General features: G+C 41.6%; 1 protein-coding gene across 1 annotated transcript in view; it reads left to right on the top strand.

Moving 5' to 3' along the window:
• Positions 1-13,508, top strand: part of ABI3BP (ABI family member 3 binding protein) — a 286,567-nt gene that overhangs the window by 49,966 nt on the left and 223,093 nt on the right. The window contains exon 2 of the mRNA XM_034767801.1: positions 9,345-9,524. Within this exon, the coding sequence (XP_034623692.1) occupies positions 9,345-9,524 (180 nt within the window). The remainder of the gene's footprint in view (positions 1-9,344; positions 9,525-13,508) is intronic.

Below are 13,508 nucleotides of genomic sequence, written 5' to 3'. Positions count from 1 at the left end.
TTGGAGGGGGCGGGACTTCGGGCAGCGCTGAGGGGCGGGGATTTCGGCTGCGCGGCGCTGGGGGGGGTTCAGCGGCGCGGCACTTGCGGGTGGGGTACGGTGGCGTGTTGCTCGCGGGGGGGGGTACGGCGGGGCGGCGCTCTTCTTTTTTGCCTGGGGCGGCAACAACAGGTCCAATAAAAGTACCTTCCCATTTAAGATAGTATACTACTATAGTGAATATGAAATCCAGACAGTAAGAAAATACTTTTTAAAATGACCTTGAATAACATTTTTTCCCCTTTTCTCTAATATGCTAGCTCCCATTCTTGGTTGATAAAGCCATGCCATACGAGGTACATATAGAGTTAATTAAAGTTGCTAACTCACTCAAAAGGCGCTGCTATGCCTTTTCCTTCTCTATGGTTCCTTCTTTAGGAAGCAAACTCTTTAAGAGGCCTCCAGTTTGCCCAACCAGGGCATCAGTGCCTTTCAAAGAAAGTGCTCCATTTGTGAAACTAGTCAAATGGCTCAGTTCTATATTTGCTCCTTATCTCTTTACAGTTATGAACTAGCGCTGGAATAATACAAAAGCTGCCAGAGTAGTTAATAATTATACCTTATATTTTTATATCACCTTTCTGTGGCTCTCTTGCACTAGGAGGTCAGATTAAAACAAAGAACCTGGTAAGACACTCATCAGGGACATTGAAATGGAAAATTGGGCCTCTCTTATTCTAACAGCTGAATATCAACTAGTAGAGAGAGCTTTAAGAATGGGAGAATGCTGGGGTAGAGAAGGAACAAGGAGTGTGCTTCAGGATCCTCTCTGCCTTCAAGGAACTACCTACTCCATGGATTAACAAGAGGGATGAATCCCATGTGTCAGATAGTCCCCTGCCCTCCTAGAACTTTCTACAGGCCACCCCAATGTTTGTGGCATCTGTGTCCAAGTGCACAGTATGTTTGATTGTAATAGTAATTTTCAAAGTTTAAATATGTGCGTATCAGTTAGAAACATTTACAGATAAACATTTCAAGAGTTCTGTTCCTTGCTTGCTCTTGGATCCTGCTGCCTGTTCCTGACTGCTTATTTCTTTCAACTGGTGCTTCCAGGTGGCATCCTCAGACTCTTTTGGGCTGTGCACTCTTTCCATAGTATTACCACTAAGCTGTTCCTTTAACATACAGTTATTTTTATTGGACTGTCCTTTCAAAGGTCCTAACCTTGTGGATGGGGAATTCTCTCCCCAAAATGTTTTCAAATATCACATGTGGAGAAATTTTCTTTTATGATCGTTTTAGTTAAAAATTCTTTCCCTTGTATGTCATGTTGTTTTTAGCCACTGATAATCTTCCAATGCAATGAATAGTTGCATTTTTTGGCAAGTGAGGACAGAAGGATTGTATTTCACAGGTAGCTGTGGGTCTGAGAACCTTCCCTCTAGTGATGACCTCAGTGTAATAGACGTAGTGTTTGTATCTGTAGACTGAGGGTCAGATTTTTACTAATACATTCCAAAAGCTAATGCAAGTGAGGAAAAGGCAAGAGTACTCCATCAAAACCCAAGGTTTCACTGGGATTCTAGACTAAATTTGCCAGTAGCTGGAGAGGTGTGGAACCCAAAAATGCTGCCTTTTACTCAGCAACTGGCATGGCCATTTTGTTCCTCAATATACTACGCTGGTCCCATACATGCAGCCAGGTCAAGGGCGCCCTGCTAGGTCTTACTGGAAAGCAGCAGGGGATACCTGGAGAACCACTCCCAACACTGCCAGTTGGGCAACATTTATCTTAGGTGATTCTTCTGTGGCTGTCCGTCACTCACTCTGCCTCTCTCCCTCTGTTGGAAGCAGTTTCTCTGCGGTGGTAATTCATTGTCTCTGCACAGTTCTCTGATTCCCAGTCGCTTGGTATTCTTGTGTGGGCTGAAAACACTGTCGTTTGTTCTCTCTGGCTCATATAACGTATACTCAAATTCACTATGACAGATGCCAGTATACTATTTACAAGAATGTTATTAAATATAATATTTAATATTTCATTATATGAACTAGTTTCACTTGTGGTTTATTTTTTATAATGTATATGAAGAAAAGTGAAAATGATGATAATGGCATTAAGCGGAAGTTAAGCCATGTTTAGACAAATTAGTCAGTGTTCATGAAGAAAAGCTGACCTTTTGTTGTGGCAGAGGTGAAATGGGAGTATAGCAGTAAGCTGAATCTTTGATCGTTATTCTTCTCATAACTATCATCTGGTGAAATGTTAATAGGTTTTCCTGAGTCTAGATGCAGTGAAAATGCTACAGTTGGAATAAGTGCATGTGATAAAATAATCTCATAGTAATGCTGTGTTCTTGCTTTGGAGGTAGTTGCTGATAAATAGGGAGGTGACTCAGAAAAATCAGTTAGTTATGGAGCATGAATCTGAATAAACTTCCACTTGCCCAGCTTTCAGCCTCAGTTCATATTCCGGATATTTCATGGTCCCACCCATGTAAACTTCAGTTGACATCCTCTTCAAGCCTCTTTACCACATAAGCCAAAATTCCCTTAGCCTCTGATAGAATTCCTACCATTAATGTAGAGATGTGAAATAAACATCACTTCTGAAACTGGATTTCAGTCCCTACAAGTGATGGTACAAATATTTCATGGTTAATTAAGTAGTTTCTCTCCTAGGCACCAAGCAAAGGAAGGCTGGTGCGAATGAATACTCCTAGCTGGTTTGGGATCATCATTATTCTCTGAGTTTGAAGTGTTATCTTGAGTATTCTGTTGTATGTAGCACTATTCGAATGTACTAATTTCTGTACATTTTAAACAGGAAAAAAACCCACAGTGTTTGAGTGCTGTGATCTTTTTGCTCTGTTCAGCAGGATCACATATTGCTTACCTATTGGTTAATACAAATTAAATAAAAATAAAAATAAATAAAAATAAAAAAAAATAGAAAAAAAGTAGATTTGGATAGGAAAAAAAAGACGGTAAGATGAAATTGAGGTACTTTGTTATTAAGTAATAAATAAATAAACAAATACTTAGGACAATATTATCAACTTAATCTGTGCAGTGCTCATTTTACTCTCCTCACTTGATGGTGTGTGGCACTAAGAAAGGCCGTGTACTGGAAACAGAAAGATTGAAGTGATGATTGAATACAGTATATTTTGGCTCTGATTTAAAACTGAAGAAAGCCCAATTGATTGTGCTAGTCTATTTTAAGGCTTTCTTCCTGCCACAGTGAGATCAAGGGATTCATTTCATTGTAATTGTTACAGGACAGGGGAATTTTCTAGGAGAGTAAAACACATACCTGTCATGTGGTAATAGCAGGCAGGCTTCTGTGACTTATGCTGTGCATTCAGCACTGTTTAATTAGCTACATGAATGTTTATATGAGTGCTAGCCACATACGGTGATATTACGGAGAATGGGAAAGTTGGCTCTATGTTTATACTTGAATGACAAATAGTTCTACTAGTGTGGGACCGATTTAGTGTGGATCGATCTAATTACTCAGTCTAGGGGTTGACCCTAGAAAACCTCTGTTCCAAAAGTAATGACATTATCAGTTAATGCAGTAGATTATGATATGTAGCAAAGCTCTAAGTCTAAAGCAAAAGCAGAATTATTCTTGTCTGCTCCTTCTAGAGGGTTCTGCTATGCCAGTATCTTTTAGCTTAGAACTTTTTTGATGCTCCCATCTCCAGCCATCCCAATAAGAAAACCATGGATTTATTAAGGGGAACTGGTCGGGCTTCTAGGTTTACCAGTTGGTATCCACCCCTGGCCCTCAACTCTGTAAAGTTTCTTTATAAATTTTACTAAAACTCTTAAACTAAAATAAAATCAAGAAAATATATCACTAGGGCTAAGGGATTATTAATAATACTATAGTAAGAATAAAATACTGTCAAATCAGAATCAAATCAAACAATTTAATCTCAGTATTGCCTTGGTCTTCAATTATCAAATGAATACCAAAATATAATTCATTCTTATATAAATTCTAAAGAAGAGTCTAAGACGTTGTCCATTTGGGTATAAATCCCAACCACAAAATTTCACCAAAATCAAGTAAATTTATCATTTGTGTCTGCTTAAGAAGCTTAATACTGAAAGCAGGTTATCACCTAATGTCTGAACCATAATGTAACCCTTCTGCCCCTCTGAACTGCCAGCAACAAGGGCCGGGTTCAGTATCTAGGGCAGCTGTCAGCAACGTTTGGCACGCGGCTCGCCAGGGTAAGCACCCTGGCGGGCCGGGCCAGTTTTATTTACCTGCTGACGCGGCAGGTTCGGCCGATCGTGGCCCCCACTGGCTGCGGTTCACCGTCCCAGGCCAATGGGGGTGGCGAGAAGCCGCGGCCAGCACATCGCTCGCCTGCGCCGCTTCCCGCCGCCCCCATTGGCCCGGGACGGTGAACCACGGCCAGTGGGGGCTGCGATTGGCTGAACCTGCCGCGTCAGCAGGTAAATAAAACTGGCCCGGCCTGCCAGGGTGCTTACCCTGGCAAGCCACGTGCCGAACGTTGCCAACCCCTGATCTAGGGGTTCCGTTTCAATAACGCAATGCAAAACCGGCTTGAGCCCCCACCCAGTGACCTGGGACAATTACATACCACCCCCTGGGCGCCTCTAGGAGGCAATACTTCCCCTCTCGCAAGCACGGAGTCTGAGTGTAGCAAACGCCTTTTAATAAAGGAGGGAAACAATGCAGCATTATGTTGGGGAAACACAACAAACAGGATTCATAACACCAACCATGAGCAAAAGACCCACCTCCAAGTAAGTTTGGCTGTGTCCTTTTCCCCTCAGGGTCTTAAGTCCAATCACCCCAAAGTCCAACAACCCAAAATCTCTGCCCCGGTCAGTGCCGCCCCAGAGTTCAAAAGTTTATCTGCAGAGTTTTACCCCCCCCCCGCCCCAGCCTGGGTGGAAATGGGGGGCACACAGGGTGTTCAGGGGCACCTTTCGTGGTCCGAGGCTGACTGCCCCGCCTCTCTGTGGAGTTCTGCTGCAGCCTTCACCACGAATGGCTCTGCTCTACCAGCTGCACCACTCTGCTCCTCCAGCTGCTCCCACAAACTGCTCCGCTCCGCTCGCTCGCTGTTCTGTGGGCCGCTCAAACCGTCTCATAAACTGCTTGGCTCTGCCAGCCGCACCACTCCACCAACTATCCCATGAACTGCTCCAGCTGCCACCCCAAACTGCTCAGCTCACTGTTCCATGGGCTGCTCCAACTGTCCCGCAAACTGCTCCACTCTGCCAGCTGCTTAGCAATATATCTTCAGGCTCCCCCACTAGTTAACACAGCACTCAGTGATCTCAGCTCAGCAATTTTAGCTCTTTTAGTGATTTCAGCTCTTAGTGATTTCAGCTTGTAGTAGGGGAGCTCCAGTGCTGGTGCACTATTGGCCCAAAGTGAATTCAGCTCAGCAATCTCTAGCTAGACTCCTAATGGAAGCAAAATTAGCTCTGCTATTCAACAGTGGAGAGAGGGGGGTAGTGCAATTGGTGTTCCAGGCCCTCAGAAGGGGCCCCATATCATCAGGTACACATACCTGTCCCCAACCTCTCTCAATTCACTGGGTTTTGTAACCCATGCCCCTTGTCTAGCGAGTGCTACTTAGTTAATGGTGAGTCCCTCTGTCATACAACAGTTCCACTGGCCTTGTCTGCATTAGCAATGAGAGCTCAGCTGAAATCACTGACAGCTGCGTGGAACCTCAAGAGACCACCTCACAGAGGTCACGGTGGCAGGTGGCAGCAGAAGGTGACGACACAGGGCCATTGGCAACAGAGCGATGGAATGAACAATGGTGGCACAATGAACAACAGTGGCCAGAGTGAACAGTGAGCAGCTGGAGGAATGAGCGAGGTGCCTTCTTGCCCCCAACCTGGGAGGTGAATTCATGTGAAAGCACCTCTGAACTCTGAGTCTCCACTGACAAAGGACAACACGTGAGTGTTAATGAGGCTGTTAAGAATGCTGGAGACACAACACCATTCATGCGAACAAACATGGCTGTGGCATCATATGTTGTATTTAAGCAAGAGATACCACACACTACAAACTGGAGGCCAATGTTAAGTGCATTGTCACTTGTTCATCCTGAAATTGAACACTGGTTCTGAACAAGACTAACAAATGCTCACTATCTTTCTGCAAGAAACTCAACTGGCTGGCTAAAAGACTCAACAGTTGAAAACCTGAAGAACTTTCTCACCACATTCAAAAAATTGCATCCATGACTGATGAATGCACCGATGCAAATGGATGTCAAGTATTAAGTCATTGTGTACATTATCTTGATGTCAGTGGTAGGCCAGTAGATGCATTTCTAGATGTTCAAGTTATAAAAGACACATTGGCTGTATCTCTGACAACCCACATCTTAGAAGAGTTAAATGCTTGTCAACTAGACCCCAAACAGATGGCTGCTTGTGTATTTGATGGAGCTGCAAACTTCTCTGGAAGACATGGTGGAGTAAAAGCTTTGCTCAGAGAAAAGTGTAACCCTAATCTCTTCTGAACACACGGCAGAGGCCATCTACTCCAACTAGCGCTAGTACGAACTGCAGACTCTTCAAAAGACATTAAAAAAGCTAAAAATGTAATGTCTTCATTATATTCTTTTTTCAGCAAGAGTCCAAAAAGACTGACTATCTTGGAAAATATAGAAGATACACTGGGACTGAAGTTCAAATTAGTCCAACCTGGGAAACCCCTCTGGCTTTCTCATGAGCAGTCCTTGGCTGTTGTCTTAAAATTGCTCCAGCCGTTATTACTGGCTTTGGAAAGTATCTACTAAGATGGGACAGATCTATGTAGTGAGGTTGGTGGATTTCTTTTGCTACTACATTCAGAGAAGACTGTTGCCATTCTCTCTCTTGTAAGTCTACTGTTGAAACCACTTGGGTCATTAAACAATGCCATCCAGGCATCTGCTACAACAGTAGTAGATCTTTGTCCAGCAATAGAAGCTACATTTGGATCAATCAGAGTGCTTCTTCCAGTACCGTTTCAATGGATAGCTAAGACTTCAGTCCAGAAGTTGACTTCTAGATTCTACTCAACCTTTACGTAGCTTTTATAGATCCCTGTCTTATAAAACACCGACTGTGGAATGGAGTGAGGCACTACCAGCAATGGCGCTGCCATGTGCTTAGCACAGAATAGAGAATTTGAATACAGAGTGGAATATCATACGATGGATGAATTAAGATTTGACTTCAACTTCTTTTTTATCATCGCTAATGGCTCGACCCAATCATTTTGCGGCTTCCTGGGATGAAAGAAGTAGGAATTCATCTCTTGCTACTCCCAGTCCCAACAGCTACAGTTGAGCATTCTTTTTCATCATTGAATAGGATTTTGTGTTCTGAAAGAAGTCACCTTCTGTCTGATCATGTGAATGAACTAATGAGCATATCAATTGAAGGAATGGAAGTACCAGACAAACAAGAAGCCACCAAAGATGAAGGCATTGCATTCAAGAAGTTGATTAACAGAGTTGTGCAAAATTATAACAAGAAACTAAGAAGGATGTAGATGTAGTGCTTCATAGAAGGCTTGAGTAGCCAACTTTAATTTGTGTGATTTTAAAACATGAGTTAAATCTAATAAAATGGTCATTGAACATTTTTCAGTTTTTACTATGGTGCCAAACAGCTCACCTTTACCCTCGCGGTCTGACCCCTCATCGGCCCTGACACACACACACACACCCCCTGCAAATTCGAACATCCACCCCTAATTTCAATTCTTGGGAAAACACTGGGTCTGTGCTTTTTCCAGAATCTAAAATACATCATTCAGGCTGAAAGCACATGGTTGTCCTTTTAGTGGAAGGAGAAATAGGGTGTTGCAAACTCTTGCAATATTATTGCAAGTCTGGCAATATTTGCATTTTGGGTTTTTTTCCCCTTGACTCTCCAGCCCCTGGAGGGAAGTGATTTCATGAGAATCTCTGCTTTCATTTTTTTAAAGTAAGTTTTTATTCCCCCATAGTTGCAGATAATCTTTGAAAATGTGCCTTGAGTACAGCCCAAGGGCTCAGAAACCAAAAGGTAAATAAAAATCCAAAATGTATTTTTAAGCCAATCTCATAATTTTGGGAGAGGGGCCTAACCCATTTCTGAACATGGGGATTGGAATTAATGGAAATATAACAAGCATAACAATGAAGTGTGAACTGAAATGGTAAGTACTGAGAACTGAAACACTACCTCTGCTACATCCCACCATGATAGAAACATACTGATAGTATATAAAATTTCTCGTTCTGTTATGAAGGTCATAATATTATGACAATAACATGATGTTCAGTGCTGCTATAAATTAAATTGTTGTATAGATATTCAAGATGTTTCTCATTTTCTGTTCTGTTCCCCTGGAAAGACTAAAATAACGTTTTAAAAAAATCTCCTGGTATTTTGGTCAATATAAGCATGTTAGTTCTGATGTCCAGGCCTAATACTGACTACAAAATTACGTGTTGTTTATATTAATAAAAAAACCACAAACTAATAAAGAACCCCAACAACAACAACTGACTGTAAATTCAACTGGGTGTAGTTATTATTTTCCCCAAACAGTTGTGTAGTGTTCCTGTGCATTGTTAAAGAAATATAGTGAACTTAAAAATCACACTTATATACTTCTGTTGGAAATTTTTCGGGTATGGTTGTTACAGGTGATACCTAGAATTATTGAAAATAAAGGATTTAGTTTTAGTTTATTTTATGCATTTCACAGCGGTTAGTATGTAATGAGTTTTAGGGCATGTCTACACTGGAGCTGGGAGCGTGTCTTTCAGCCTGGGTAGATTTGCGCTAGGTCTGGTTGAGCTAGCTTGCCAAAAATAGCAGTGTGGCCATTGCAGCATGGGAGGCAGCACAGGATAGCCCCCCAAGTACGGACCCTGGGGGTCTGTTGGGCTTATACTTGGGCAGCTAGCCCATGTCACCACAGCCATACTGCTATTTTTCACATAGCTAGCTCAAGCAGCGATAACGCATGTCTGTCTACCCAGGCTGGGAGGCATGCTCATAGATGCTGTGTAGACAAAATCCCAGTGTTGTTCGTGCGAGTCTTTCAAACAGCAACAAAAGAGAAAGAGCATTTAAAAGAAAAATGTGAGTGTAAAACCCACAAAAGTTGGCAGGGGCTCAAAGGCAAGTGCAGTCCCTGAAATAACATTTAGTTTGCTTTTTGAAATGACTAGTTTTCAGGGAGACTGCCCCTTTTAAATAGTTGTTGCCTATTACTAGCGTGTTGAGCTCCCTTGTATTCTGATATTCTCTTAGTGAATGAGAAGATAACTCCTCACCTCTTCTTTTTCTTTCTCCCCCAGTTAAAGGACAAAACCTGAAAGTCCAAATCAACGCAACTGATGATACTATTTGCATGAAATACCTTCGGCTAAGTCCAGACACCAAACTCCAAGGCTTCATCCTGGGATATGGAAGCAGCTTCTTCTCTAACCAGTATATCCCTTTGCCTTCAGAAGGAAAATCCTATGTAACGGAAGTTGGTAAGGCATTATGGTTTTGAGTGCTACTTTTGGTCAGTGGACAGGAGATTGGAATTAAAAGAATGGGAATCGGGTTTGTGGGGTTTTTTTGTTGGGGTTTTTTTTTGTTGTTTTTTTTTTTGCTTTTTTTTTTGGGAGGGTGGAGTGAGTTGTGTGTTGTTTGTTTTTGTGTTCAGGGATTTTTGCAAAGATTTCAGATGGCAGAGGAATTGGGAGATCATTTAAGGAAAACAGGTATTTCTGGTTCTGGAAAATTTTGACATTGGTTAGCTATTTGGTTTACATATTTTTTTTAACTGCTGAATTTTTTTTTCTGATATTGGCTGTATGCATGGATTAGATAAGGTTATTTTGGATACAATTGCAGTCACCAGAGACAAGCTAAGGTACCAGGGAGTCAGGTGCCAGTCAGGCTTTAGGCCCTGTTATAGGGTTCAGAGACTCACAATGACAGCTAAAGTGGGCCATATGAATTCTAACTCAGGAGTATAAAAGCTATCTCCCCTAAAGCTACCATCTGAGGAGGTAATGCAAAAAGAAACCCTAAGAACAGCTTGGGAGTGAACTTGAAAATTAAGGTTTATATTTGTAAATACAGCACTATCATAAGGCTTGATTACTTACATTGTAAATAAAGTCCAAACCCCAAGAAGAGGGATGAGTTTGGACAATAAGCTGTGTGTGTGAGAGATGTGGTAAGAATGGGAGTCTAGTCATTAACAGGGCCCTCAAATGTTAAATATACAACATTGCTTATTAACAAATTGTTTGTTCATTCTTAACTAAAGATGAGACTGAACCATAAAATTCTGATGTGAAGACAAGTTTTAACATCAAGTTAGGGGGATTTCTGGCATTCTGATTTGGAGCCATTTGGTTACTTGTTGTTAATCATGTGTTGTTCAGGGCTATGGTTGGATATCACAATGTGAGACCTAAAGGTGGCTTACAATGTAAAAAAGTGAAATGAAAATGTATACCGCCTTCTCCCAAAGTAATACTATATCTTGGCTACAACTGAGTGATTTTTAACATGCCCATAACTAAGCAGTATTAAGCTAGAGTGGTAATATGCTCTTCCAAATGATATTTTATAATTGGAATAATTCATAATATCAACACAAACAAAATCTTCATTTTCCTGTAGGCTCCAAACCTCCAAAGGAGTAAACTGCTTATATGCATAGATGGCAGCTATCCTATTTATTTGGGAGCTGCCAAAAGACCTAAAAACATTGTCTGTCTTCTGTTCCATGGCCTCAGTGCACTGCAATGGGGGTGATGTTGTCATTGAAGTTAGGCAAATTTAAACAGGAAATAAAATGTCCATTTTTAACAGTGAGGGTAGTTAACCATTGCATCATCTTAGCTAGGCATGTGGCAAATTCTCCATGTGGAGCATTTAAAACAAGATTGGATGGCTTTCCAAAAGATTTGTTCTAGTTCATCTGCAAATTATTGGACTATAGCAGGAATTACTGGATGAAATTCTATGGCTTGTGTTTATGCAGCTCAGATTAGATCAAGTATCTGCAACCTGGCTCTGGCTGCTCTAAGGTCAGTGTTGTGGTGAGGCTATGGGAGTGAGGCTAGGAGAGCATGCTGACTAATGTTGCCTTGAGTCGGAAAATAATTAAAATATTTATTTGTGGCCATTTGACCTTTCTGAATGATGTTCAACCCTCTGGTTGAAAAATTTGGACACCAGTGGACTAGGTGATCATAATGGTCCTTTCTGTTCTTGAAATCTGCCCCGTCACTGTAGTATCAGAATACTTGGTGGCGTATGTTTATGGGAAAAAGGTATAACTGTACTGAAATTCTTAAAGTGGCCCTGCTAATGTGGTTCTGGGTGCTTACTGCGATTTCATAATAAAACAGAAGAGGGTGGGGGGGAAGAATAGAGGGAGTTACAGGGATAACAGTAACCCCTTGGGGTGGGGATGTGCATGGCAGGGAGGGGAATGCTATAGGGTTTTGTTTTTTTTAAGTAAGGAGATTGGGGGTCCAACTGGATTTTGAAGGGTGTGAATTCCTTCCTCTCGGGGCCACTGCAGCAAAGACATGATTGTTGTATAGCTGGAAATCAAACTCCTGAGATCTCTTTCTAATTCCATCAGTGATTTAGAATTTGAGTTCAGGAAAGTCACTTACACAGCTCCACCAAAGTCACAGAGTTTAACAAGTCTGAATTAGACTCTTTGTATAATGTCTGCAAATGGGGTATAATGTCTTCTATAATTAACTTTCAGGAGTGCTGAGGCTTAATTGATGTTTGTAAAGTACTGAGGTCCTTGGGTGAAAATAGCAATGCAGCCTTCTGTAGTTCTCCTAATTTTTTCCATTTAATAGGAATGATGCTACCCAGTGGTGTGTAAAATCATATGAAGCCATGGACTCTGTGTCAAAGGTGGACTTCAGCTGGGACAGACTGCATTTAGTAGTTGTATTTTCTGTAGCTTTAATGTGTAAGCTTAGTGGCTTATAGCGAGATGAAGCTCTCTGAGCACCGCTTACCTGAGTGGTGCAGTAAATCAGAGTATCCAGCAGTATCCTAGAATTCCATAGAAGCTGTTGCTATTACACAAGCAAGATCCTGCTCCAGTGAAGATTAAAAAAAGATGATAAAACCCTTGACATTTATAGCGTGGAATGAAATGTGCTATATGGTCTCATATATTAGACACAACAAAGCACCAAGTCAATTACCTTCTCAGTGGGTTTTGTTATGCCAAAGTACTGGGGAGGACCTTTCATTTAAAAACGCCCCCACACATTTCATTGACAGATTCAAGCTCTCTACATTGTAATATAATCCGATGAGACAACTTCTTAATGGCAATGCACCACTTAAAAGTGAAGGGAAATAAATATGATAAATATAATTGTGTCATGTAACTGAAATGTAAAATACAATATGCTGTAATTTTAAACACTAGCATCTGTGACTTTAGGCAAACAGCTTTCTTACACAGAGCAAGAAAGAAACCAGCTGCAGAATTTGCTATAGGCTATTGGTGTACTCCTCAGGTCCACAGTGTTTATTGATTGCATTTAAAGATAACAATTACCATAAATCTGTTAACTCAGGGGCATTTCAGGTTAAAAAGATTAAGAGTTATTTTACATGCCCTATGGAAATGTTTATTTGAATGCAAAAAGTATTCTGTACTGCATTAAAATGGAACACCAGGTTGCAAATTTCCACATAAGTATATAGCATTATCTTAAGGGTAGCTCCTAAGTTGTATTTATCTCACGCTCAGTGCAACTTGAGTGGGAGGCGGGAAGGAAAGGAGACAAAGGTGGCGGCAAACAGCCCCTTGCTTTTTAGGCTAGCTGCTGTCATAAGTTAGAGCAGCCACAGGGCTGCTATTATGCTGGCTGGAAGGGTCCTCTGGGGACTGTTCTGCCAGTTGGAAAGTGCACCCAGAACACTCCATGTGAGGAAGGTCGGGAGAGCAGGTAGCTGTGGGCATTCTAACCTGAGTGGGCTGTCCCACCATCAGGTAAAACTTGCATCCACAATGGCATGAGAAGTGGTGGGTGTTGGCTTGCACAGCTGAGGTTTTTCTGTAATTTACTAAACTTGAGCAGTTGTTGAAAGGTACGAGATCCACTGTGCTAAGAGAGAATCAGGCATGGGACTATTTGAACTTTCATTCTTATCTCTTAACTCCAGATTGGTCTACATGGGACAAAGTCATCCCAGTCCTTCAGGACTCGCGTGGCTCCTGTGGCATCTTAAAAATAAGTGGTTAAATCCAGAGCGGTTCAGTCAGTGCCCAGCGTCACTTCTGTAGCCTTCCTGAGCACCAGCTCATGGAATAGGATTCACTCATGAATAGACTATGCCACGTGGCAGCAAAATTTGCCAGGACACTAATTCACTGAGTCCTGATTACCGTTTATGCTTAAGCAACTGAACATAGGGGCTATAATGGTAAGTGTTAAACAGCCTTAATAATGGGGGTTGCTATCAGT

This window comes from Trachemys scripta, chromosome 1 (assembly GCF_013100865.1).
Source record: "Trachemys scripta elegans isolate TJP31775 chromosome 1, CAS_Tse_1.0, whole genome shotgun sequence".
NCBI lineage: Eukaryota > Metazoa > Chordata > Testudines > Emydidae > Trachemys > Trachemys scripta.
This window is presented reverse-complemented; position numbering and strand designations above follow the sequence as displayed.